General features: G+C 49.6%; 1 protein-coding gene across 1 annotated transcript; it reads left to right on the forward strand.

Moving 5' to 3' along the window:
• Positions 1–1064: 1064 nt before the first annotated feature.
• Znf862 (zinc finger protein 862) lies at positions 1065–27233 on the forward strand. Its single transcript, XM_045160146.1, has 7 exons — positions 1065–1151; positions 9796–9900; positions 11544–12241; positions 15085–15256; positions 20231–20335; positions 21316–23433; positions 25009–27233. The coding sequence occupies exons 3-7, from the start codon at positions 11555–11557 to the stop codon at positions 25122–25124; spliced, it is 3198 nt and encodes a 1065-aa protein (XP_045016081.1). The 5' UTR covers positions 1065–1151; positions 9796–9900; positions 11544–11554; the 3' UTR covers positions 25125–27233.
• The last annotated feature ends 475 nt before the right edge of the window (positions 27234–27708 follow it).

The raw sequence follows: 27708 nt of genomic DNA on the forward strand, positions 1-27708 counted from the left end.
TGTGAACCCACCATGGATTCACCACAGCACTCCCGTGGCTGGGGGATCTGCGTAAGCCACTTCGCGTGGTGAAGAATTCCAAGCCCGCTGAGGCTGAAGTGCGTTTCCCCTCTTTTTACAAAGGTCTTGCTGAAGTTTAATTTACGTGTAAGAAACTTACTCATTTTAAGTTTATACTTCAAAGGCTGCTGCCGAAGCATGATTAACGTAAATAAAGTTGCAAACATAGTCCAGCTTTAGAACATTTCCATCATTTCATGCCCAAATATGGATGAATTTCCACCACTTCCAGTCCCAGGAAACTACTCAGTTCTTTTCCAACTGAGTTGCCTATTTTGATATTTCATATCTGGTGTCTTTTTAAAAAAATGTATTTATTTATTTGAGAGAAAGAGGGAACCGGTACACCAGAGATGCTGCCACTGTAAACGACCTCCAAACACATGTGCCACTTTGTGCATCTGGCTTTAGATGGGTAGTGGGGAATTTAACCCCGGGCCATTAGGCTTTGCAAGCAAGTGCCTTTAACGGCTGAGCCATCTTTCCAGCTTCGTCTTTCAATTAGCCTGATGATTGAGGCGGGGGGGGGGGGTCAGTTCTCATATTACATTATGTAACAGTAGCTTGTTTTCTTTTATTACTAAATAGTAACCCATTGTACAGCTAGGACATGCTCTGTCTGTCCAGTTAGTAGTTTATAGCTACTCAAGCTATTATATTTGTACAAGTGTTTGTATGAACCCATGTTTTCATTTCTCTTTATATACATATGAGAAAAAGTATTGAGCTTTTTGAGTAAAACTAAAACCTGGAATCTTGTTGACCTAGTTGAAGTTGGTAAAACCCAATCAGTGTGAACGCCCAAGGATGAAGCCTAGTAACTATCAGAGAAGAGCTGGTCCTCTCAGAATCCCGCATTCCAGGAGCCAGTAGCAATTTCAGGTGCCTCTTAGCCACGGGCTGGACTACACTTCCCGTGATGCCTCGCCCGTCGGGGGGGAGTGGTTGCCGTAAAGCGTTTGCCTTGCACGACGCTGGTCGCAGCTCAGCACCGCAAGGCTAACCGGCCCGGGACGTGGGTGAGCGGCGTGCGCGCGCGCTCTCCGTCTTCGCCCGGCATCCCCGTCCCCGCTGCGGGTCAGCCCCGTCGGGTGGGTAGCTCGAGGCCGTGGCGGGGTCCGCACGGGCGGCGAAAGCGGGGCCATGGAGTCCCGGGAGTCGGGGAAGGTAGGCATGGAGCGGTCCGGGCTGTGCTCGCTCTCCTCCGGGCATCCCGACCTGGGCGCCGGCGAGGCGGGTTGTTGGAGCTCACGGCTGCGCCGGCCTTGCGGGGAAGAGCCCGCCCTCCGCTTCCGCTTCCGCTTCCGCTTCCGCTTCCGCATGCCCCGGGCCTGGAGCGTCCCGCTCCCCTCCACTTCTACCCTCCAGCCTGCGACGGCTCGAGCGGGTGCGGGGCTGGGGGACCGCCAAGCAGTGACACGAGGTGCTTCCTGTTTCTCCTCCTCGCTTTTGGTTTATTCAAGACAGTGAAAGTTGACAGGACTCCAGAGGCTGCCAAAAAAATAAAAATAAAAAAGTGGAGGCTGAGAGTCAGAGTGAAGGCCTGGCCCTGGCTAGATTCTCCTTTCCAAGGAAGGACTGAAGAGAGAAAGGAACCTGCTATATTCCTTGTCTTCTCCTTCTGGGTTATCTTCTTCATGGACGTGGCTTAGAAACATGTTCCACAAGCTTGCTTCAGGCTTTGGGCAAGAAGAGGGTTTAAGCGCTGGAGAGATGGCTTAGCGGTTAAGGCGCTTGCCTGCAAGCCAAGGGACCCTGGTTCCAGTCCCCAGAACCCACGTAAGCCAGATGCACAAAGGCTCGCACGCATCTGGAGTTCGTTTGCAGTGGCTGGAGGCCCTGGCTCGTCCATTTTTTTTCTCTCTCTATTTCTGTATCTCTCTCTCAAATAAATAAAAATAACAGTTTTTGTTTTTGTTTTTAAAGAACAACAACAGCCAGAGGCTTTAAATTGGAAAACAAGGTTGAGGGAAAGTTCTTGGAAGCGGTCATGGTGCTTTGACCAGATTACTAGAACTCCAAGGAAGGGTTTGGAAAAATCACTATGATTGTAGGCACACTGGCTGAGAGACAACCTCTTGGGATTGAGATCTCCTGGGGAGTTCTTTGAGGGGGAAGTGCTGGAGATTATAATCAGCCTTGGGCATGCTAGACAAGTGCTTTACCCACTGACCAGTACCCGCAGCCCTTGCAGCCTTTCCTGAGGATAACTTCCTTTTTGGCACAGAAAGAATTCTCTCAACAGATGTCTTCATTTGCTTCCTGTCTCTTTTTCAAATGTCCTATTACTCAACATTTGTGCTCTGTGATTTACACTGCGCAAGATGCTAGAAGTGTAAGAAAAAACAGCAAGGGTGCACGTCCCTCAAGGTGCTCCCGTGCACACCCCCCTGGAGTGACTTGCTTACGCCTAGAAAGGCCCCACCCACCAAGGAGAAGAAAAGGAGTGTGTTCTTGGCCTCACTTTACCTGGGAAGACTAGGAAGGCCTTGTTTAAGCAGCTCTTCCTTCCCCTTTTCTTCCCTCCTTAAACTACAGATGCATTTTCCAGACCAAACAACCAACAGAATACTTGGGCCAAGACAAGCTCACTGGAACTACAGGAAGAATGAATGCTATTTGCCAGCCTACATTCAAGTGTAGTTTGAACCCCAGTTTGGATGAAGAGATGAAAATGTATGGGAAGAATTTTTTTTTTAAATGACATGGAAAATGCTAATAAAAATAAAAATAAATAAATAAATTAAAAAAAAAAGTGAAGCCAGGGCTGGAGGTATGACTTAGTGGTTAAGACACTTGCCTACAAAGCCTAAGGTAGGAGGATCACCATGAGTTAGTTCAAGGCCGGCCTGGGAGTACATAGTGAATTTCAGATCAGCCTGGACTGGAGTGAGACCCTACCTTGAAATAATAAAAATGAGGGCTTGAGAGATGGCTCAGCAGTAAAGTTTTTGCCTGCAACATTTAACGACCCAAGTTTAACTTCCCGGTACCCACATAAAGCCAGATGCACAAAGTGTTGCATGTCTCTAGAGTTTGTTTGCAGTGGCTACAGGCCCTGGCGTGCCCACCCTGTCTGTCGCTCTGTTTCTCTTCTCTCTGTCTCTCTGCTTGCAAATACATTCTTTTAATAGAAAATAAATGAAATCAAAATCCCAGCCCTTGGGAGACTGAGGTAGGAGAATCAACATGAGTTTAAGACCAGCCTGGGATAGAGTGAGACCCTGCCTCAAAAATAAAAGCCAAGGGTTAAGCAGTTAAGGCACCTGCCTGAAAAGCCAAAGGACCCAGGTTCGACTACCCAGGACCCATGTAAGCCCAAGGGGACACATGCATCTGGAGTTCATTTGCAGTGGCTGGAGGTCCTGGAGCCACCATTCTCTCTCTCTACCTGCCTATTTCTGTATCTCTCAAATAAAAATAAAATATTTAAAAAGATAGAAGCCAAAAAAAAAAAAAAAGATTGGAATTTGTGATTTAAGGTCAGTTTCTAAATTATTCTGCTCAGTGGGAGGCTTTCGTGGCCTTGACCAGAAGAGGACAAACATTTGAGGAGGTGGAGAAGGAATGTGCTGTCCTTTCAGATCCCACCACTAGTGGAAAGCCCAGCGTTTTGGAAGGTTCCAATCTTAATAGCAGGGTGTCTCAAAATGGCACTCATTCTTCCTCAGTGTAGCTTTTCTACCTTGGGAAATGAGGACACTATCCAAAAATGGAATAAACTGATGGCAAAACTGAATGCAGATGTGAGACGTACTGTGCACAAATGATAAAGCAAAGGCCTGGGTAGAATATGGGGTCATATTTTGACCTCAAAGCTGGGAAATTTTGTGATAGGTTGATCTTGTCAGAATACTCCCTGTGTGCTATGTTGTAATGTTTGTTAAGTATAAGCAATCTCTGAGCATTGGATTGTGTGGGGGATACCTTGCCTATTGCTGATGGAGTAGTGGATAAAGGTCAATTTTTTTTTATCATCTTTTATCCCCTTACCCTGTTCCCCACCCCCAGCCCTGCTCACTAAACAAGATTCTCTTGTTATTTACTTGCGTGTTGGTTGCTCTTACTCTTTGTAGCCCCAGCTTGAACTGTAGAAAAGAACCTGGCGTTTAATAGGCTCTCAGGAAGTCTTCTTTGCAAGGACGGCTCATACAGCCAGATTGTTACAGGAACCCCTTTGCTGCAAGATGTGGAACACTACAGTCTAGCAGCTCAAATGTGCCTGCCCGGGAGGCCCTTGCTGCTGTTGGACATGTATAGAAATCTGCCTGTACACGTCTCCGGGGTGCTTATTGCCTCATCATCTCTTTCCTTGCCCCCCTCTCTGACTTTTCCATAAAAGTGGTCGATCCCTTTCATTTTTTTATTAACTTCCATGATTGTAAACATCCCATGGTAATTCCCTCCTTCTCCCGACTTTCCCCTTTGAAACTCCACTCTCCATCATATCCCTTCCCCATCTCAATCAGTCTCTCTCTTATTTTGATGTCATCATCTTCCTGTTATGATGGTCTTGAGTAAGTAATGTCAGGCACTGGCGAGGTCATGGATATCCAGGCCATTTTGTGTCTGGAGGAGCGTGTTGTAAGGAGTCCTACCCTTCCTTTGGCCCTTACATTCTTTCTGCCACTTCTTCCACATGAGACATGATGTGATAGAGATATTTCAGTGGTGAGCACTCCTCTGTCACTTAGCACCATGGTGCCTTCTGAGTCATCCTAAGGTCAAAGAGAAGGTCCTCTAACCAAAAGTGATAGTAGCATTAATATATGGGTATGAACATTAAGAGAAGTGCATATTGGGCAATTTGGTGAGCATAGTATATACATTTAGCCAGATACCAGCAGATGTTACACCCCTAGGGCTCATGACTACCCCTGTTGTAGGCTTTCAGTATCAGGGATGTATTCCCTCTCATGGAGTGGGCCTCCAGTCAAATTAGAGGGCCTTTTGTTTCTTTTGAAACTCAGTCCTGTGATTGCACTTCCTGTTTGATTTTAATTTCCTTGATTTTAATCTCTCTGTATTAGTAAATAACCATGCAACAATCACATAAGAAACTTAATAAATGCTATGGAATGAAAATAAAATGGCTATGAAATTCTTTCTGTTTACATAATGTGGAGAGAGGGATGGACTGATGAAAGGTTTTATAAAATCTCCAACCTTGGGCTGGAGGGATAGCTTAGCACTAACTTGCAAAACCAAAAGACCCAGGTTCAAATCCCCAGGACCCATGTAAGCCAGATACACAAGGTGGTGCATGCTTCTGGAGTTTGCAGTGGCTAAAGGCCCTGGTGTGTGCGCGCGCGCTCTCTCTCTCTCCCTCCCTTCCTCCCTCCCTCCCTCTCTCTCTCTCTCTCCCTCTCTCTCCCCCTCTCCCCCTCCTCCTCCCCCTCTCCTTCTCCCTCTCCCTCTCTCTCTCATAAAAAAATAAATTTTTTTTTTTAAAATTTCCAGTCTCAGTCTCAGCTGGGTTTCCTGAGTGCCAGGCCCTAGGAGGGAAATGAGGTCTACCTAGCTCACCCTGTGGCTGAGAAGTTAGGAACTCCCTGCTGAAAGAGATAGAATGTGACCAGGACCTTGGTAGTGGGTAGTCTGTCAGCAGAGAGGAAATGACCAGTCAGAGGACTAAATGTGGGGTGTGGGGAGAGGAAACGTGTACTAGTGGCAGTGATCCTGTTCTGGCTGGAGGACAGACTCCAGGCGGGGCAAGAGAGCTCAAGTGAGGAGGGATGGGGTTTACATTGAGGGTTTTGGTACTAAGCAGTGGCAACTACTAAAATAGTACTGGGGAGATGGCTTAGTGGTTAAGGCACTTGCCTGTGAAGCCTAAGGTCCTAGGTTCAATTCCCCAGTACCCATGTAAGCCAGATGCACAGGTGACACGTGTCTGGAGTTTGTTTGCAGTGGCTGGAGGCCCTGTTGTGTCCATTCTCTTCCCCCCACCCTCCTTCTTTCTAATAAATAAATAAAGGGAGAATATACTTTACCAGGCCTAGCACTTGGGAGGCAGAAGTAGGTAGGAGGACCGTCGTGAGTTGAACTACATAGTGAATTCCAGGTCAGCCTGGCCTGGGCTAGAGTATAAATAGAAGGGGGAATATACTTTACCAGGCCCAGCACTTGGGAGGCAGAGGTAGGTAGGAGGATCGTCGTGAGTTGAACTACATAGTGAATTCCAGGTCAGCCTGGCCTGGGCTAGAGTGGAACCCTACCTCGGGGAAAAAAAAAAAAACATCAAAAAACAAATAGACTATCCAGAGGCACTTACACTCTCCATAGGTAAGGGACTCCTCCTACTTGCGATTTTATGTCACAGTCACCCAGAAACGATGATTGTGGAGCCGGTGTTGGCAGCATCACCCTTGGCACCGTTCATCCTGGGGTCCGCCTTCCACATAGGCTCTGCTTCCCACGCTAAGCTGCTCGTGCTGACCTCCAGGACGTCCCTTTCCTTCTACTGGACTCCGTGCGCCACGGGCATTTGGAATCCTAATCATGTTTTACTTTGGAAGACTCCGTACTAATGGTTACTTCAAGTAATGCAATGCAATGCAGTTCCGTTACTATTATTTTTTAAACTTTATTTATTTATTTGAGACAGAGAGAAAAGGAGGCAGAGAGAGGGAGAAAATGGGCGCACCAGAGCCTCCAGCCACTGCAAACGAACTCCAGGCTCATGCGCCCCCCTCCTTTGTGCTAGGCTAGAGTGAGTCCCTACCTTGAAAAGCCAAAGCAAGAAAGAAAGAAGACACCTGTTGTCAACATCTGGCCTCCATAGTCAAGCACCTGCCCACACACATATGAACACGTAGTAGCATGCCATACATGCACATGACCAAAAAAAAAAAAAAAAAAAAAGAAAGCTGGGTCAGCATTATGAAGACTGACTTATTTCAGATTTGTTTCAGTGGACGCCACTTTCAGCCAGTCTTGTCGTCTGTGACTTGTACTCAGGTGGTGTGAGAGATGGGGTGCAGGTTATATGTGTAAGTGGATAATGCCTTGCCCCATGCCCACTCTGCTAAGTCTCCAGAGTAGGGACCCCTCAGATGGTCGTGGGCTGATGCGGAGGACGTATCTTGGGGAAGGTTGGTACTTGGTGTCCTTTTCCATACAGAAGGCTCCAGTGACCTTTAATGGCATCACATTGCTTCACGAAGAGTGGATGCTGCTGGGTCAGCAGCAGAGGGACTTGCATGTGCATCTGACAAGTTGTTGGCACTGTGGGGTATGGGCGCCTGCACGTCACCACCGCCAGCATAGAGCAGTGTCCCAGCCTTGCCCTGGCAACTTGGAGAACTTTCTGGAATTCTCTCATTCTTCTAGGCAACTTTACCCATCTGCTCAGTCCCACATTTAATGTAATTACGTGTAAATGGCACACCACTTTCTCTCCTCTCTTTTTAATTTTTTTTGTTTATTTTTATTTTTTAAATTTAATTTTTATTAACATTTTCCATGATTATTAAAAAAAAATCCCATGGTAATACCCTCCTCCGCCCCCACCCCACTTTCTCTCCTCTATTTAAACTGGCCAGGACAAGTTGGGGAATGTCAGTCTCCCCATGCCTTGGGACATCCCACGTGAGCCGGCTTAGAAGCAGCCTGCGGATCGGTGGGGCCTTGGAGGGAGTGTGCGGTGCGCAGGGCTGATCTCCCTCTCCCAGCCCAGCCACTGGGAGAAGAGTGCTCTTGACCTTTTAAAGCCTTGGTTTCCTTCTTAGGGTTACGGAAATTTGAAGAGATGAAATGCTTTGGAACCTTGTGCACATGTAGCTGTCTTCCCATCCCTCCTTTTTTGGAGGTGTGCCTTTCTCTGCTTCTGCAGGCAGACTTTGTGCCATGCCCAGAAGGGATGGCCGCTCCGTGTGAGCTCACACGTGCCCTGGCTGTAGGTTGAGCATGCAGAGCTCCAAAATCCAAACTGCTCCGAGAAAAGAAGCTTTTTGAGAACTGCCTGTACTCCAAGGTTTTAGATTTCAGAGAGTGGGTTTTCAGATTAAGGGGCATTAACCTGTTTGTTTGATGGTTGCAGTTTGATGACTGCCTCCCCAGCTTTTCTTAGGCCATGAAGGAAGGATAAAGGTATGGCAGGAGCCACGAGCTCAGCCTTCTGTGTGTGGAGGGGTTGCGGCTGCGCTAAACAAGGTTTGAAAGCCACAGATACTCTGAAAATACGAGCTGCGGGGCAGCATCGCATGGGCCGCATTTGGCTCGCAGATGGAAGCTCCATTCTGTTCCGTGTGCTTTGCTTGGCTGTTTCGGCTTCCACTGCTTTTGTTGGGTTTCTTGAAAAACATTTAAGTTGGGCTGGAGAGATGGCTTAGTGGTTAAGCGCTTGCCTATGAAACTTGAGGACCCCGACTCTAGGCTCAATCCCCCAGGACCCACGTTAGCCAGATGCACAAGGGGGCGCCAGCATCTGGAGTTCACTAGCAGTGGCTAGAGGTGCTGGTGCCCATTCTCTCTCTCTGTATCTGCCTCTTTCTCTCTCTGTGGCTCTCAAATAAATTTAATTTTTTTTAAAAAGAAAGGAAAAACATTTAAGTTGAGCCACTGGGAGTTTTCACGTCCAAGTGTGGCTCTCTGGCATCTCTTGACAAGCAGGACTGTGTGGCAGTAATGGGGCCCGTGTCCTGCATGGTGGCCTTCTGGAGCTGAGCAGCTGTGGTACAGGAGCATGTCCTCTTGGTGGCTCAGCCGCCAGGCTGGGCCTGTTTTCCTTGGCTATGTCACCAGGCTGTCTTTGTGTGAACTAATAGTTTCATACCAACCAAGCCTTGCTGTGTCCCTGGTTGGTTTCCCTGGCCCCTCACCCACCCACATTCTCTTAGGGGTGGGGGTCTCACAGACAGCCTAGTTTCTAAACCACGCAACTCCCGGGAACCCGGGATGTCCCTAGCAGAGCTTTGTACTAGATATCTTCTCAGTGAAGGGACAAAATACCTGACAGAAACCAGCTTAAGGGAGGGAGGGTTTATTGTGGCTTATACTACAGGTCACAGCCCATCGTGCAGGGAAGGCATAGTGACAGGAGCTTGGGCAGCTGGTCACACTGAGCCCACGGTGACAAAGCTGAAAGTGATGAGTGCTGCCATGCCAAGAGCTCTCTCCTTTTTATTGATTGATTGATTGATTGATTTCAGAGAAAGAGAGAGAGAGAAGAGGAGGAAGAGGGCCTCTAGCCTCTGCAAACAAACTCCAGACCCATGCACCACCATGTGCATATGGCTTATATGGGCACTGGGGAATCAAACCTGGATCCTTAGGCTTAGCAGACAAGTACCTTAACCATAAAGCCATCTCTCCAGTCCTCATTTATTTATTTTAAAATATTTATTTATTTGAGAGAGAGAATTGACACACCACAGTCTCTAACCACTTCAAATGAACTCTAGATGCATGCACCATTTTGTACATCTGGCTTTACATAAGTACTGGGAAATCAAACCCAGGTTGTTAGGTTTTGTAGGCAAGTAACTGCTGAGCCATCTCCCCAGCCCTTTAAATTTTATTTAATTTAAAATGTCTCCTTTTTGTGTACTTCAGGAGCCCATCACAGCTAAGGTGGGCTCTCCCGCCTTAATTAACCTTATCTATGTGCTTCCTCACAGGTGATTCTAGGTCCTGTCAAGTTGACAATCAGTATAAACCATCTTAGCATCCCCCACCTTAGCATTATGATGTGGAGCCAGGCTCTCACACTGTTTTTCTCTTTTCCCAATTCAGGACCAACTGTGGCCAGTCCCCAGCTGTTCTGTGTGTTTGGGAGAGGGCCCGAGTCATGGCTAGGTGATGTTCAGGACCAGAGAAGTCTCCTGGACCATCACCCCGGTGAGTGCTGTTGGTTTGGTGGTGGAACTCAGCTATGACCAGTATGGGGACATACGGAATCAGTCCTGTCCCCTGCTGCCTCTTCTCCATCACACTCGAGAGGAAGCTGTCCTTCCCATGCTTGTCATCTTCTGTGCTTTCCACCCTGCAGCGTATGTTTATTTATACTAAAAGTGCCAAAAAGCATAACGGTCTCACCTGCTGCTTTATTCCCAGTGCTCGGCGCACAGTAATTGTACAGCAAACACTGAATGAAGGCAGAAGGAATGATTCCACCGCCATCTGCTAAGACCTAGGGATTTCTTTTACTGTCTACCTTTAATAAGCCTCTCAGGTTGGCTTAAGTAGAGCCAGGCCAGATGGTGTCTTTCCCTTACACAAGGTAACAGGACTAACACAGCCCCTTCTGTGGGGAACAAGAGTTGAATCCCCAGCCTTACTTCCCTCTGTGGTTTCCTCCCCTGAGGCGCAAGCGGCCTCGGAGTCCCCCATGCCCCCCGTTTGTTTCTCCTTGCCTGGCTCTTCATTTCAAGGCTGCTGGCGCTACTAACAGCTTTGTGCTCCTGGGCTGGGCTGTGGTTTTTGGGCTAGTCCACTGGCCTACAGGAAAACTGCTGCATCCTTGGCCACTGAGCACCTGAACACGTGTTGATGTATAAGAAGCGGTTCCAGAGAGCTGTTTGTTTCATTTCTTGTAAGGAGTGAAGGAAAACATCCTAGTTCAGCCTAAAGAAGAAAAATTTTCATAAGGCCATGAGAGTTTTTATCTCTGAAGGGTTGTGGTATGATAAGACAAGAAATTGGATTTCTCTTGAGCATTCTGTCCATGCCGCCAGGTAGACACACGGCAGCCACCTTTGTCGGTGGCGTCTCTCCATGGCTGCAGTTACAGGCCATCAACCACCGTGGCTACAGTGCGGTGAGACACTTTGAAGGACAGAGGTCACATTCACATAACCTGCGACAATCTGTTATTATGTTGTTCTGTTTGGTCATTGCTGTCAATTGCCCTAATTTTAAGTTAAACTTTATTACGTGTATGTATTTATAGAAAAAAACCCACAAAAACATAGTGTATAAGAGTTTGTTTCCCTACATGGCCCAGCCGTCTATGAGGGGCTTTACAACATCCTCACTGCACAGGAAGGGCAACTGTTGTGCTCAGAGGTGAATTGTAGTTTACCTAAAGCCATGTGGAGACTGTAGCTATGTCCAGGGACTGGGTGGCTCTCTTGCTGTAGGTAGAGCCCGCTCTGTCAGTCCTACCCCAGCAGGACGGGCCTACAGAGGGCCGCTCTCCTAACCCTGTGGTTTCCCGTTGCTGGTGCCTTATACTCAGCCTGTCTGACCATGAGACCCTGCTACTACCTGAAGCGGCCTTGATCAAAGTGCAGAGGTGTCCTTTGGACCTAGCGTATCTGTCCTTTGAGTGTTTTTGAAAGGCAGGTTCATGTCAAGCCTATCTCTTTGACTTCCTCCTGATTAGGCAAGATGGGCCTGAGGAGTCTGAGTGAGAGAAGGTTCAAGTATGGTGTCTTTCAGAGAAACCAGAACAGGAGAGGGGCGTCCTCCCGACTTGTGTGTATGACGGATCTCGGACCACAGGATCTCAACGAAGATTCCATTCGTCCTTTCCTCTAAAGGAAAAAACCAAATGGGTTACCTGGAAGAAATGGATGTGCAGGTTCCTGCCAGGGAGAGTGGAGAGTGCCCACCACCTCACAAGAAAGCCTGCCTTACCCACCTTGGGCCGGAGACTGGCAACATCGAGGGAGACTGGACGGGAAGAAGCAAGAGACCTCCGAAGCCCCGCTCCATCCAGAAGTCATGGTTTGCACAATTTCCTTGGTTGACCATGAACAAGGAACAGACGGCTCTGTTTTGTTCTGTCTGCCGTGAGTGCCCGTCTGTCAAGGACAGACGGTCCAGGTTAATAAATGGCTACATGGGACCATTCAAGGTGGAGACTCTCAAGTACCATGCCAAGAGCAAAGCCCATGTGCTCTGTGCCAGTGCCTTGGTCGCCAGGGATCCCATCTGGGCAGCCCGTCTCCAGAGTATCAAGGAGAGGTCTGCAGATGTCCAGGCCATCCCCAAGCACCTCTTCACTGCAGGCTGTCCTGTGTCCAACCCCCCGGGGCCGCTGGGAAACCTCAGTAGCACTGCCCAGCTCCTGTCAAGCCCAGGAGCCGAACTGAAGGGCCTTGGGGGCAGTGGAAACAGGCCTGCACTGGATGCAGACTGCATGTCAGACCTGAGGCAAAAAGGTGTCGCTGGTGACATCCACAGTCCCTCAAACAGCAGCGCGCTAGGCAAGGACACCGGTGAGCTTTGCAGTCAGGTAAAGCACTCATAATCACTACTGTATCATTTTTTGTTGTTTGTTTCTTTGTTTGTTTTTTCAAGGTAGAGTTTCACTGTAGCCCAGGTTAACCTGGAATTCACTACGTAGTCTCAGGGTGGCCTTGAATTCATGATCCTCCTACCTCTGCCTCCCAAGTTCTGGGATCAAAGGCGTGTGCCACCACACCCAGTGACTACTGTATCTTAAAGAGAAAATTTCTGTCTTGAGAACGACATATTGCCAAATGATGGTAAAAGTAATAGTGGTCGTGCTCAGTGCTAACAGGATTGTTTTAATCTCACATGCATATGATGTACTAGGTATTGCTTTAAGTGCCTTATAAATGTTATTTAATTCCAAAAGTTGCCCCATTATCATCTCCTTTGTTCACACAGGTAACAGACCAGAATGCATGGGACAAGTATTCTAACTTCTGCTACAGGAACAATAATAATCTTTTTCCAGAATCCAAAGTAGCCACAGAGCCCAAGAAATAAACCACCTTCATGTCACAAAATGACTGTAGATCATGCTGATCAGTGCTTTTAAAAGATTATTTATTTACTTGCAAACAGAGATACAAGAGAGACTAACACAGACAGACAGGCAGAATTGGTGTGCCAGGGCCTCCAGCTGCTGCAAATGAACTCCAGATGCATGTGCGACTTTGTGCATCTGCCTGTACATATGTACTTGAGAGTCAAACCTGGGTCCTTTGGCTTTGCCAGCAAACGCCTTAACTGCTAAGCCATCTCTCTAACCCACAATCAGTATTTTTAACAATGTAACTTTGGGAGTCATCTAGCACATTTTAGCACTGCAAAGCTTCTCACACGCTGTGATTTGCTGAGGCTAATGTTGCTGTGAGGTGGTAAAGCATGGGTTACTAAACACTCTGGGAGAAAACCAGGACTCAGGAAGAAGTGACATGCCGGAGTCTACCAGCTATTGTGGTTCATGCTGGCCTCCACACAGAGCCTTGGCTGCTGGCCTTGTGTGTTCCTTCTATTCTGTACAGTTCACCTTAAGTTCACTTTGTAATTATCTGACAATTTTCTGGAAAGCTGGTCTCTAAGGAAACTGTTAGCTGGAATTTTTGAGTGAGTAAAACTTTCCACATTTCTCAACTGCTGCAAGCAAGTATGATTTTATGGCGAAGTGCAGTTAGCGTCCCTGTAGGAATCCAGTGGGTAGCTCAGATGTTCCTCACAGCCAACATTCTGAGGGATCCATCACAAGGGAGTAAACACAAATTTTTCCAGAATTCAGAGAAACAAGGCATTTCTCCTTATATCCTTGCTCTTGTTATTTTTTAGTGTTAGGGGCTAATAAACAGGTTTAACCTTCAGAATCTCTGTTTTTAATTTTTTTTTTTTTTTTTTTTTTTTTTTTTTTTTTTGGTTTTTCGAGGTAGGGTCTCACTCTGGTCCAGGCTGACCTGGAATTAACTCTGTCATCTCAGGGTGGCCTTGAACTCATGGCAATCCTCCTACCTCTGCCTCCCAAGTGCTGGGATTAAAGGCATGCGCCACCACGCCCGGCTGTTTTTAATTTTTTTTAATATTTATTTATTTGAGAGAGAGAGAAATAGGCAGAGAGAGAGAATGGGCGCACCAGGGCCTCCAGCCACTGCAAACGAACTCCAGATGCATTCGCCACCTTGTGCATCTGGCTAACATGGGTCCTGGAAAGTCAAACCGGGATCCTTTGGCTTTGCAGGCAAACACCTTTACTGCTAAGCCATCTCTCCAGACCCAGAATCTCAGGGTTTTTTTAAAATATATATATATATATATATATATATATATATATATATATATATATATTTATTTATTTATTTTATTTGAGAGACAGAGAGAATGGGCACCACCTTGTGCATCTGGCTTACGTGGGTACTGGGGAATTGAACCTGGGTCCTTTGGCTTTGGAGGCAAGTGCCTAAACTGCTAAGCCATCTCTCCAGCCCCAGAATCTCAGTTTTGATAGGAGTGAGGCATATGTAAACCTAGTTTTTAGTTATCAGCATATGTCTTTTCTTTCTTTCTTTCTTTTCTTCTCTTGTTTTTAGAGAGAGAGAATGGCACACCAGGGCCTCAGCCACTGACATCGAACCCCAGACACTTGTGCCACCTAGTGTATGTGTATGACTTGGTGCTTGCTTCACTTTTTGTGCATCTGGCTCACATGCAATCTGGAGAGAGATTGAACCTGGGTCCTTAGACTTCGCAGGCAAGCACCTTAACCTCTAAGCCATCTCTCTAGACCTTTGGTTCTCTCTCTCTCTCTCTCTTTTTCTTTTTGTCTTTTCGAGGTAGGTTCTCACTCTAGCCCAGGCTGACCTGGGACTCACTCTGTAGTCTGAGGCTGGCCTCAAACCCACAACGATCCTCCTACCTGTGTCTCCCAGAGCTAGGATCAAAGGTCTGAGCCACCACACCCGGCAGCATCTTTACTTCTTTTGAACTGCTTCTCCCTTGTCAGTGGACAAGCAACAGACAGGACTGGGAGATTGTAGTGGGTGCTGCTAGAGGCAGGCCTCCTACCCCCAGTGAGTACCTAGCCCACAGTGGGAGTCTAGATGACCAGGTGTGGTCAGAGGTGCTCCTGAGCTCTGCTCTACCGTGAGCCTTTATTTATTTATTTATTTCCTCCCCTGGAACTCCTTGGCTCTGACTGCATCTATCTGGTTTTGCCTACTAATTCTGGGCCCCATGACCTAGATTATCTGAAGTGAAGGAACTGACTTCTCAGCGTGCACCTGAGTTCGTGGCTCCAGGAGAGGGTCTTCAGAAGGGTGTCCGACTCCAAGGAGAGCTGAGCGGTGCTGCTCTGTGTTGCAGGAGCCTCCTGACGAGGGGCTGCTGGAGGACGCCGGGATGTTGGGGGCACTCCCCGCATTTGAGGATGTGGCAGTGTTCTTTGCCCCGGAGGAGTGGGGCCTGCTGGACAAGCGACAGAAGGAGCTGTACAGGGATGTGATGCGGATGAACTACGACCTATTGGCTTCCCTCGGTAAAGCTTCTCATAGGTTCCTTTTTTAAAAATACATTTATTTATTTGAGAGAGAAAGAGAGAATGGGCATGCTGGGGCCTCCAGCCACTGCAAACGAACTACAGATCCATGCGCCACCCTGTGCATCTGGCCCATGTGGGTCCTGGGGAATTGAACCGAGGTCCCTTGGCTTTGCAGGTAAACACCCCAACTTCCAAGCATCTCTCCAGCCCCCATAGGTTCTTTTAAAAAAATAATAAATAAATAACTATAGGGCTGGAGAGATAGCTTAGCGGTTAAGTCATTTGCCTGAAAAGCCAAAGGACCCCAGTTTGATTACCCAGGACCTACGTAAGCCAGATGCACAAGGAGGCCCATGTATCTGGAGTTTGTTTGCAGTGGCTGGAGGCCCTGACATGCCCATTCTCTTTCATTCTCTCTCTCTCTGCCTCATTCTCTCTCTTTCAAATAAATAAATAATAATAAAAGAGCTTTATTGAAGAATAATTTTTTAAATTGTATGTATATTTGGTTTTTTGAGGTAGGGGCTTGCTCTTGCCCAGGCTGACCTGGAACTCACTATGTAGTCTCAGGGTGGCCTCAAACTCATGGCAATCCTCCTACCTCTGCCTCTCGAGTGCTGGGATTAAAGGCGTGCACCACCACGCCTGGCTTCAAAAAATATGTTCTATTTATTTACTTATTTGAGAGAAAGAAGCCTCCAATCACTGCAAACGAACTCCAGATGCATGTGACTCCTTGTGCATCTGGCTTATGTGGGTCCTAGGGAATCAAACCAGGGTCCTTTGGCATTGCAGGCAAACGCCTTAACTGCTAGGCCACCTCTCCAGCCCATAGGTTCTTTTATGCCACCATCATTTGACTTGGGAACCTCTGCAAGAAGCTATGGCTTATGGCCTTCTTCCTGTTTCTGCCTCCTCCTCCTCACTGTGGGCAGAGGGAATCTGTCTCACTTTGGGATGTTTCACTGCATTCCTCTTCATGTACCTCCCTGTCCACCCACCCACCACCATCCTACACAGAAACCACCTGAACCCCCATGTCCAGTGAGCATGCCCTGGCCAAGGTCTCTGCTTTCACAGATTGGTGGACTTGTGGCAGGAAAGTCCAGGTGAATGGGAAACTGTCAAACACCTGAGTTGTGCAAGAATACCCTGGGGCTACTGAAGTCTGCTGGGTGTGTGAAGGAGGGATCGGAAAGTGTTCAGAGAACTATATTAAGGGATATAAGTCCAGGAGGAAGGGCACCCCGACAAGACAGAGGCTGGGAGCAGGGTGAGCAAAGCATGGAGACAAATGGGCCTCTTGAGGGTCCCGCTCCACCTGTACAGCAGGCACTCACTTCAGGTGGGCAGTGCCTGCCTGCTGGAGAGTTCCTTAACTACAGCCTGCCTCACAGAGCTGGTGGAGAAGTGACACTAAATGGAAACCAAATCTGAGAGGGAAGGCTGCCAACGAGAGGACGACGAGCATTAGAATCACCCGTAGCACATCCAGAAGGCAGCTTCTCCATGGCTGGTAATGTGACCGCACCTTGGGTGAGCACAACCTGGGGCTGGCGTGAGAAGAGCAAGCCAAGGGCCTCAGCAACCCTTTTAGAACTGACGCTTTGGAGTGGGGCCGCTAGCTTGTGGATGAGTTATTCAGGAAGGCTCGGAACTCTGTACTTGGGCCAGGCATGTTAGTGCACACCTGCAGGCCTGTGGCTTGCTATAGTCCCCTCATTTACTTTCCCAGAAAACTCTTTGAATATTTCCTTCTGTCATTGGCTCTTTAAGAAACAAAATATTTTTTGTTTATTTTTATTTATTTACTTATTTGAGAAAGACAGAGAAAGAGGCAGATAGAGAGAAAGAATGGGTGTGCCAGGGCCTCCAACCACTGCAAACGAACTCCAGACGCGTGCACCCCCTTGTGCATCTGGCTAATGTGGGTCCTGGGGAATCGAGCCTCGAACCAGGGTCCTTAGGCTTCACAGGTAAGCGCTTAACCACTAAGCCATCTCTCTCCAGCCCCAAAAGATGTTTAGATAACCATGTTAGTTACTTTCTCATTGCTGTGAACAAATCCATGATCAAAAGCAACTTAAAGGGCTGGAGAGATGGCTTAGCAGTTAAGGCATTTGCCTGTAAAGCCAGAGGATCCTGGTTCCACCCTCCAGGACCCATGTTAGCCAGATGCACAAGGGGGCACATGCATCTGGAGTTCCTTTGCAGTGGCTGGAGGCTCTGGCATGCCCATTCTCTCTCTCTCTCTCTCTCACTTTCTCTCTCTCAAATAAATAAATATTTAAAGCAACTTAAAAAAGGAAAAGATTTATTCTGGGTTATAGTCTTAAGGGAATACATTCATTATAGTGTGGAAGGCATGATGGTGGTTCACATCCAAACCACTACAGTAACCCTTAGGCTAAAACCACAGAGAGGTAAAATAGAGTACCTGACTCCTGAGGCTTAAGGTTGTGGTGGCGCAGATAGCCAGTCCTGAAGAGGAATGTAATCTCAAACAAACAGGTTCTAGAATGTTCAGTCCTCTAATGCTTTAAATATTTCTCAATAAATACAGTTTTTATCAAAGTAGTTCCACTTAGGCTTACATTGCAAAAGAAAACTAAGAATAAGACATATAGGAAAAAAAAGGGACTGGAAAGATGGCATTGGTCTTACACTTAGTTGCAAAGGTCATACTTCTTTTCTGTCGCTGCATAATAAATTCTCCCCCAGTTCCTTTACTGTGTCATGGTTTCGCATGTCAGGAGGCCAGATGTGCTTGGCTGTTTGCCTTAGCTCTCACAGGCCCAGAGGCAAGGGTCCAGCCCAGAGGCTCTGCCTGGAGGCCCTGGGGAGACATGGCAGGGAGCTCACTCTCTTCCCTGCACCCTTTCAGAACAGGTACAACACATTTGTATGGTTATATCAGGGTAGGTTATTTGCCTAGTTGTGATTATGTACGATTTACTGGTTAGTTGTATGTTGACCTTCATTGTAGGTCTTTTTCCTCCTAGAAATGTAAGTTTTCATTTTTGTGGTTTTTTTTAAATTTTTTATTTATTTATTTGAGAGCGACAGACACAGAGAGAAAGACAGATAGAGGGAGAGAGAGAGAATGGGTGTGCCAGGGCTTCCAGCCTCTGCAAACGAACTCCAGATGCGTGCGCCCCCTTGTGCATCTGGCTAACGTGGGACCTGGGGAGCCTAGCCTCAAACCGGGGTCCTTAGGCTTCACAGGCAAGCGCTTAACCGCTAAGCCATCTCTCCAGCCCTTTTGTGGTTTTTTTTTTTGAGGTAGGGTCTCACTCTAATTCAGGCTGACCTGGAATTCACTATGTAGTCTCAGGGTGGCCTCGAACTCATGGCGATCCTCCTACCTTAGCCTCCTGAGTGCAGGGATTAAAGGTGTGCGCCACCACACCCAGATACTTTGCTAATTTTTATACTCTTCCCCCCATCCACTGGGGCCTCCCATTTTGAAATCCATTTGGGAACCTGTGCTGTTGAGAGATGTGCTTCTCGTGACCCCCTCCTGCAGTTCCCCTGGTTCTTCTCTCCTTCCTTCCAAAAACATGCCAGCATCACTAGCACAATATTTTTCTCTATTCCTTCACTCTTTGGAGATGTCTTAAAGGGACATATGTTCAATCTGCTCGTGTTATTCGTTTATTTACTTTGTTTTTACTAATAGTGGGTATATAGATTTATACAAATACATATACCCAGGTGATCCAGAAGATAAACAGTGAAAAAGAATCCCTCTGTTCTTATCCTTCACTTCCTCCCTCTTAAGAAAGTCTGAGCTGGGTGTGGTGGCACACACCTTTAATCATAGCACGGGAAGAGATTGGAGGATCACTATGAATTTGAGGCCAGCCTAAGACTATAGGGTGAGTTCCAGGTCAGCCTGTGTTAGAGTGAGACCCTACCTTGGAAACAAAACAAACAAAAGTCTATGCACATCTCTTTCACATAGACACAAAAGCATGAAAGAAAATAGTAATGGATTTTACTTTAAACAAAGAAAGCAGGGCTGGAGAGATGGCATAATGATTAAGGCACTTGCCTGCAAAGCCAAAAGACCCGGTGTGATTCACCAGGATCCACATAAGCCAGATGCTCAAGGGGGCGCATGTGTCTGGAGTTCATTTGTAGTGGCTGGAGGCCTGGAGTGTCCATTCTCTCTTTGTTTCATTCACTCTTTGCCTCTTTCTATCTGTCTCTCAAATAAATAAATAAAATGTATTTTTTAAAAATAAAAGCAATTTCCTTGCATTTCCCTGAACAATATTTGTAATTTTTTGTTTGTTCATTTATTTATTTGAGAGCGACAGACAGGGAGAGAAAGAGGCAGATACAGAGAGAGAGAATGGGCATGCCAGGGCCTCCAGCCACTACAAACGAACTCCAGATGCGTGCGCCCCCTTGTGCATCTGGCTAACGTGGGTCCTGGGGAATCAAGCCTCGAACCGGGGTCCTTAGGCTTCACAGGCAAGTGCTTAACCACTAAGCCATCTCTCCAGCCCCATATTTGTGTTTTAATTAAAGAGCAGCATATAATATAAAGCCACAGGTGAGAGTCTCTTTCAGTCAGATTACAAGGCCCAAGGCAGGTGGCACACATCCTTAAGGGCTCCTCATTTAATGGCCTGTGCAGCTGCCGCCTGCACAGAAGCTAGCGGGAACAGTTGTGGTGCTGATGCCAGCTTCTCGTGTTCCTCTCCACTTCTCTCTCCTTTCTTTTATCCTTTCTTTCTTTCTGTCTCCTCCCCCACACTGATCTGGGAACATCTCGCTGGCTCTTAAAGTGGTTCCTCTTCACTAATGGCTATACCCTCCCCAGTCTCTTCTTTGGCGTTCTGAGTGACTAGGAATGACTGGTCTCTACCAAGGATGGGCCTTTGTCCCTGCACACTGCTTGTGGCGGGCTACCTGCCCTGCCACCTGTAGCAATGACAGTCTGACCCTTCATTTTTGCAACAGGACCTGATGCTGCCAAGCCAGACTTGATCTCAAAGCTGGAGCAGAGGGCATCTCCCTGGACTAAGGTTCCCAGTGGGCTCAAGAGAAGGAGACGTCACCTCCCAGGTGAGTCTAGACCCACCACGTTCTGCAGCGCGCAGGCCAGGACCCATGTAGGTATGGAAAGTCACTCATTAGTTCAGCCATGCTTAGACTGCTCACTAGGCCCTGGGTAGAGCCTGCCTGAGAGTGTAGAATTGTCTAGGAAGCAGACAGTACAGAAAAAACAAGGTCCTTGGATAAGCAGGTGTGAAGGGAGGAGGTGGAGGGGAGAAGCTGGCATTGGGAGCCAGGTGGCCTGCGGGATTGAGAGGCCCTCCTCCCCTCTTCCCTCCACCCTGGTGTACAGCGGGTCCCTGAGAACTAGGTGCTTTGCACACCTCAGTGTTAAACTTAATGGCCAGTAGGCTCTGTGGGTGCCTCTTGCCTCCCTTCTTTGTGAGGCTCATGAAGAGACTCCCAGAGATGTGATCTCAGTCATGTGTGCAGCTTCAGGGGAAGATTCAGGTACTTGTTTAATAACTGTGGCTGATGAAGATAATCATCTTTTTAAATTTTCTTTTTGTTGTTGTGGTTTATTTATTGGAGACAGAGGGAGGGAAAGAGAAAGAGAGAGAGAGAGAATGGGTGTGCCAGGGCCTCTGGCCACTGCAAATGAACTCCAGACACGTGCACCACTTTGTGCATCTGGCTTACATGGGAACTGGAGAATTGAACCTGGGTCTTTAGGCTTCTCAGGCAATCACCTTACCTGCTAAGCCATGTCTCCAGTCCCGAAGATGATAATCATAATTGCAGAGAAGCAGGTGCCTAGAGCAGGAGCGCATCAAAGAAGCCACGGGGATCAGCCGCTCCTCCTGGTAGCTGGATGGGCTCTTGCAGGCAGTGCTGGGGAAGGACAGTGGCCATGAGTGATCTCTGGGAAGGGGGGTTGTGTCCAGCTCCCCAGCTCTGCCTAAGAAGTACTTACTAAGTAGGGCTGCTCAGCTAGTAAAAAGCTGCACATCTCTGGTGAGGGAAACCAAACAGCTTAATTTTCTCTAAAGGGAAACAGAAGATGGTGGCGGTAAGAGAGGCCGACACCCAGGCCCAGGCCCCGGCTGCAGCATCCGCACCAGTTCCAGCGCCTGTGAAGACCCTCACCTCCTTCTTCCTCCCCAGCACGTGCGAGGCAGAAGCAGGCGGACCTACGAAGGTCAAGAGGACTTACAGACCCCGTTCCATTCAGAGGTCATGGTTTGGCCAGTTCCCCTGGCTGGTGATTGACTCTAAAGAGACGAAGCTCTTCTGCTCAGTTTGCAAAGAAAGGCCGACTCTCCACGACAGATCCTCCCGGTTAGTCCGGGGTTACGCTGGGCCTTTTAAAGTGGAGACGTTAAAATACCACGAAGTCAGCAAGGCGCACAAGCTGTGCGTCAACACGGTGCAGGTGAAAGACGACAGCCCTCAGGCCGCCCTCCTCCCCGAGCTCTCCAGTGACCTCATGGCCAACATGGAGCACTTCTTCAAGGCTGCCTACTCCATCGCCTTCCACTCCAGGCCCCTGAATGACTTCGCGAAGGTCCTGCAGCGCCTCCAGAACGCTGGGACCGCCATATCCGGCAAGTACCGAAATCGCACCGCGTGCACTCAGTTCATCAAGCACATCTCCGAGACTCTGAGGGAGGAGATTCTCGGCGACATCCGGGACTCCCCCTGTGTGAGCGTGATGTTGGACAGCTGCACCGACTCCTCCGAGCAGGCCTGCGTGGGGATATACATGCGCTACTTCAAGCAGACGGAGACGAAGGAGTCCTTTGTCACTCTGGCCCCGCTCCCCAGCCAGACAGTGGACGGGTACTTTGAGACCATCGTTGCTGCTCTGGATGAGCTGGACATCCCTTTCCGGAAGCCTGGCTGGGTGGTGGGCCTGGCGACCGATGGCTCTGCCATGTTGAGCAGGAAAGGAGGCCTCGTGGAAAAGCTCCGGGAGGTCATCCCCCAGCTGCTGCCTGTCCACTGTGTGGCCCACCGGCTGCACCTGGCTGTGGTGGGTGCCTGTGGGAGCATCGACCTGGTGAGGAAGTGTGATCGGCATATCCGAACCACCTTCAAGTTCTACCAGTCCTCCAACAAGAGGCTGAGTGCGCTGCAGGATGGCGCGGCCCCCCTGGAGCAGGAAATGATCCGCCTCAAGGACTTAAACGCCATCAGGTGGGTGGCCAGCAAGAGGCGCACGCTGAACGCTCTCATTGGGGGCTGGCCTGCCCTGGTGAGGCACCTCCAGAGCGTGGTGGAAGCTGGGGGCCAGGCGGGGCACAGGGCCAAGGGCTTGCTGAAGCTCATGAAGGGCTTCCATTTCATCAAGTTCTGCCACTTCCTTTTGGACTTCCTGAGCATCTGCAGGCCTTTGTCTGAGGTGTGCCAGAAGGAGTTCGTGCTGGTCACAGAGGTGACCTCCACCCTGGGATGTGCCTATGTGGCGCTGGAGAGCCTCCGCCAGCAGGCGGGGCCTAAAGAAGAGGAGTTCAACGCCAGCTTCCGTGACGGGCGGCTCCATGGCATCCTCTTGGACAGGGTGGAGACGGCAGAGCAGGGGTTCCAGGCAGACAGGGAGAAAACGATCCTGACTGGAGTCGAGTATCTCCGGCAGAGGTTTGACACAGACCGAGCCCCACAGCTCAAGCACATGGAAGCGTTTGACACCACAGCCTGGCCACGCGGGGCTGCACTGGCCCACTTTGGAAATGACGACATTCTCAGCCTTGCCAAGTATTTTGAACTCTCCCTCCCTGCCGGGTACAGTGAGGAGGTGCTGCTGGAGGAGTGGCTGAGCCTGAAAGCCGTGGCCCAGAACCTTCCATTCCCCATGCTTTGTAAGGCCGCCCTGGCCCAGCGTCGCCACTTCCCCTTGCTGAGCAAGCTCCTGGCTGTGGTGGTCTGTGTGCCCATTTCCACTTTGTGCTGTCAGCGGGGGTTCAAGGTCATGAACCGGATTAAGACGGATGAGAGGACCAAGCTTTCAAGTGAGGTGCTCAACATGCTCATGATGACGGCAGTGAACGGTGTGGCGGTCACAGAGTACGACCCCCAGCCCGCCATCCAGCACTGGTACTTGACCTCCTCAGGCCGACGCTTCAGCCACATCTATGCCCGCACCCAGGTGCCAGCCCGCTCCCATGCCCGTAAGTACACAGGCAAAGTCCAGGCTATGGGAGGTGAAGCAGGGGCCCTGATGGGCCTGGTCCCATGCTGAGCCATTCTGAGCAAGTCTGCCCACCAAGGAGAGACCTATTGAGTTGCGCCGTGTGCCCAGCCACTTACCAGGGGTTACTGGAGACGTGAGTGTTAGCCGTAAGGAGTATGTTGTGGCCCAACCGAAATGCCAGCTGCACAGGCTTGGGGGAGCATGGCACTCTGGAGCTCTGCTGCCCAGCTAGCTGTGTGCGTGGTGCAAATCAGCGTCCTGGGGCTGTGATTCTCATCTGGGAAGGAGACAATATCCTAGAACAGTCTGGCCAGTAAAGCATATGATGCCAGGATGAAGTTACGCTCAAGGAATGGGGCGTCAGACGGCATCATGTCCTAAACTGGGCTGGGTCAATCCTGTGCCAGACAGGTTTTTCATAAGAAAAGGGGAGCCAGGTGTGATGGAAAACACCTTTAATCCCAGCTCTCGGGAGGCAGAGGTAGGAGGATCACTGTGAGTTCGAGGCCACCCTGAGACTATATAGTGAATTCCAGGTCAGCCTGGGTAGAGCAAAATCCTACCTCGAAAACCAAAAAAGGAAAGAAAGGAAGGAAGGGAGGGAGGGAGGGAAGGAGGGAGGGAGGGAGGAGAGAGGGCAGTGTGGGTCAGGGTGGCTGAGACAGAGGTGAAGTGAGGGAAAAGGCAGGGAGGGCATTTCATTTCGGGCAGTGGGCATCACATGGAGCAAGAGAGCCTGAAAGCAGCCTTCCTCCCTAGGCAGGAGGACTTGTTATCCACCAGAGGGCAAGGTGTCCATGGCCTCCGCAGGAATTCCTCTCTCCAGCAGTCTTCACTGAGAGTAGGGACGGCCTCTTGCTGTGAGGGTCTCCACCCTGCTCCTGCTTGCCCAAGGGACTGGGCGGGCTTTCCTCTTGCCAGGTCTTAGCTGGTTATCTTCCCATGGCTCCACTGTCATTTCTCATCTCTGAGCCTGTGGTCATCAGCAATGGGCCTGGACCTCAGGGTCAACAGAGGCTCTGCAGGAAACCTAGTGGCCCTGGAACCACAAATGGGCAGGGAACAGGGGAGGCAACCCCTCACCTGAGAACCAAAGGGCGCTCTGGTGAGCCCGCCCTCTGCGAATAGGCTGAGGGTTGTTGTTGGCATCCAGCCCTGTGGGACAAAGGAGGAAAAGCTTACAGCAGGGGCGCCTCGGGCAAACCTCCTTTCCCTAGGGCCAGTGGGACAAGTACCCACTGGAAGTAAACAGAGACCTCAGCCGGCCGAGCGTGCTGGTGCCTCCTCTCGGGAAGGCCTTGTGGACATCTGGGGGCAGTCAACCCCTTGGGGTGGCCCCCGGGCGTTGTGAGAGTGCAGTCAGACTCCCAGTCTCTACCTAGTGGTTGCCTACAGGAATACCAGTACTGCCACCCCAGTTGTGACTGTCAAAGGCACATCCAGAGATTGTCAGACGTCCCCTAAGGACAGAGTGCTTGCACACAGTGGAGCTGGCTGGGCAAAGGCGCTCATCTTCTTCTCAGTCTAATTGTCATTACTCCCTCCTACATAGGTTCAGGACTCAGGAAGGAGGGAATGGGAGTGCCCCACCTGAAGGAATCTGTGGCCAGAAGCCGGCCATCTTGTCCTCCAAAGAGCTGTGGAGGTTCTGAAAAGATCATATCGTGAAGACTCTTGGACCTGAGTGGTGGCTTGGATAAGGTCTTGGGGACTCCATGCAGCCCTGTCACTACGATCACGAGGACTGGCTCTCTGCAGATTCTAGGCTGTGTTGGTGGAACACTTCCACAGGACCAAGACCCGCTAAGCACAGTGGTGCCTCACAGGGCAAAAATGAGCTGGAAAGTTTCTCACCTTAAGGCCACTTTTGCCAGGCGTGGTGGCACATGCCTTTAGTCCCAGCACTCAGGAGGCAGAGGTAGGAGGATCTCCATGTGTTCAAGGCCAGCCTGAGACAACATAGTGAATTCCAGGTCAGCCTGGGCTTACAGCAAGATCCTACCTTGAAAAAAAAAAAAAAAGGATTTTGAGATATTCCAAGAAATACTATCATGAGAGCGTTCACTCCCCCACATGTATTCTGGTGACAGGAGAACTTTCCTGAAGTGGGAAAGACCACTAGAAGTGGGGTCTGAACAGAACCCCCTCATTCTCTGCTTCCTTGGCAACGGTCTGGGAAGGTGGCCTACAAGAAAGGTCACCCCATTAATGGTGGCTTGCCATGCCCTAGGGACCCTGGCCTGCCTACAGGCGCGCCAGGACTGGCTGTTCTGTAGTGCTGCCCTGGCTCCTGCCGTCGAAGCACGGAGACCTCCGGGCCTGCCTTTAGCATGAAACGGACCGCAGCACTTTCTTTGCAAAGAGCAGCTGAGACGGTGAGGCGTGCTTGCCCGAAGGGAGCCTGGTACACGTCTCTGGAACCCTTGGATTGGCTCCCATTGTGCCTGGCACAGTTTCCTGAGGACATGGGAACAAGTTGAGAGTTGGAAGGCTTGGAATCCAGCCAGCTAGGCTGCAGACAGTGACGGCCTGTGATCAACCCCTTCCTCCTGTCAGTGCTTCATTTCCTCTTCACGCAAGGGCAGCAGAGGACCGCTCACTCCACCTGCCACGGCCGGAGTGAATGTGACTCTCAATCCTGTAGTTTCTCAAGGGCTCTTAGCTGCACCTGCCCCTCCCTCATCCTAAGTAATACAGCCATGGGTTGCCACTAGGGTCCGCCTGCTCTCCACACACACCAGCCTGAGAACAGGCATCCACTCTTCTGCAGGTTGCCCTAGGAACTGCTTAGAGCCAACCAGGCATATGCCCCACCCTGGACACATTTCCCAGACTAGACCCCGTGGCTGGGGTTTCTCATAAGAACCCCCCCCACACACACACATACCCCAGGAGCTTAGTGGGCATTCAATAGCTTAAAAGCCCCTCCCACCCCTAAAAAGGCCTCTAACACTCCCCAGCACCTCCCCCATTTTCCCTTCAACGGGAAGTGGGGCACAGAAGAGGCAGCCAGGTCTTGGCTGGCTTGGAGGCTGCTTGTCTCACGGGTGCTTTGTGCCTTCCCTAGCCCCGGCCGGCCGGGAAATGACTGCCGAGGAGGGGCTTCCCGCGGCACCTCCTGCTCACGCTAAATGCGCAGGCGCGCTGCTTGCTGCCCATCTGCAGGGCCCGGCTAGTCTGGCTGGCCAGTGACTCCCAGGAGCTACCTGCCTCTACCTCCTCAGCACTGTGATTACAAGTGGGTGCCACCCTGCCCGGCTTTTAAAATGTGGATTCTGGGGCTCAAACTCGGGTCCTCCTGCTTGGAAGGCAAGCACTTTACTGCTTTCTCCCCAGCCCTCTTTACCTGTAACCAAGACGGCTTCTTGTACGGGCCGCGGCACTGTTTCTCCCCTTTCCAGGTGACTTGTGCCTTCTGGGGCCGCCGCTCCAAGCCACCAGCGTTGTACCCAGCACTTTGATTTCAGCAGCCACAGACTGGAGGCGGGGGTGTGGGGGAGGAGGGTGGTCAGCCTCCATCCATCCAGACACCACAGGTTGTAGCACACTCTAGACATTGGCTTTTCTGACCCACACAGGGCATGTCCCTAGGGTGCTAAGTGCGGTCAGAACAGGATGGAGATCACTGGTTCTCTCACACCGGTGTCTACCTGGTCAAGAGCATCAGGGTGACAGGCCAGGGATTTCTCCTGGTTTCACGGATATGCAAATGGGATTTTAAAAACCATGTTCAATTCTTAACTTTTTGCTATCTGAATAAAGCAGAATTTATTTTGATACATGTGTCTGTCCTGTAAATCCCTAATCAAGAGCCAGGAGATGGGAAAAGCTAGTAGCTAGGAACATGGTCAGGTAGATGTCCTCTCAGAAGAGGGACAGACCAGGTGTGGTGGCACACACCTTTAGTCCCAGCACTTGGGAGGCTGAAGAAAGAGGGTCGTTGTGAGTTGGAGGCCACCCTGAGACTACATAGTGAATTCAAGGTCAGCATGGGCTAGAGCGAGACCCTACCTTGAAAAAAAAAAGGGGGAGGGATGACAGGACCCAGGGTAGGGCCAAGGACACATGTGTATATTTTTAATATTAAAAATAATTTTATTTACTTCTATGAAAGATGGAGGGGGAAGAGAGAGGTAGGAAGGAAGGAAGGGAAGGAGGAAAGGGAAGGAAGGGAGGGAGCAAGGAAGGGAAAAGAAGGGGAAGGAAGGAAAGGAAGGAAGGAAGGGAAAGAAAAGGAAAGGAAGGAAGGGAA

The sequence above is a fragment of the Jaculus jaculus genome, chromosome 10, assembly GCF_020740685.1.
Source record: "Jaculus jaculus isolate mJacJac1 chromosome 10, mJacJac1.mat.Y.cur, whole genome shotgun sequence".
NCBI lineage: Eukaryota > Metazoa > Chordata > Mammalia > Rodentia > Dipodidae > Jaculus > Jaculus jaculus.

Bases quoted from the DNA above. Each gene is read 5' to 3' on its own strand.
- Znf862 (XM_045160146.1), top strand. From the start codon at position 11,555: ATGGGTTACCTGGAAGAAATGGATGTGCAGGTTCCTGCCAGGGAGAGT. The intron at 15,257-20,230 runs GTAAAGCTTCTC...TTTTTGCAACAG, and splicing joins CGACCTATTGGCTTCCCTCG to GACCTGATGCTGCCAAGCCA. The intron at 20,336-21,315 runs GTGAGTCTAGAC...TTTTCTCTAAAG, and splicing joins AAGGAGACGTCACCTCCCAG to GGAAACAGAAGATGGTGGCG.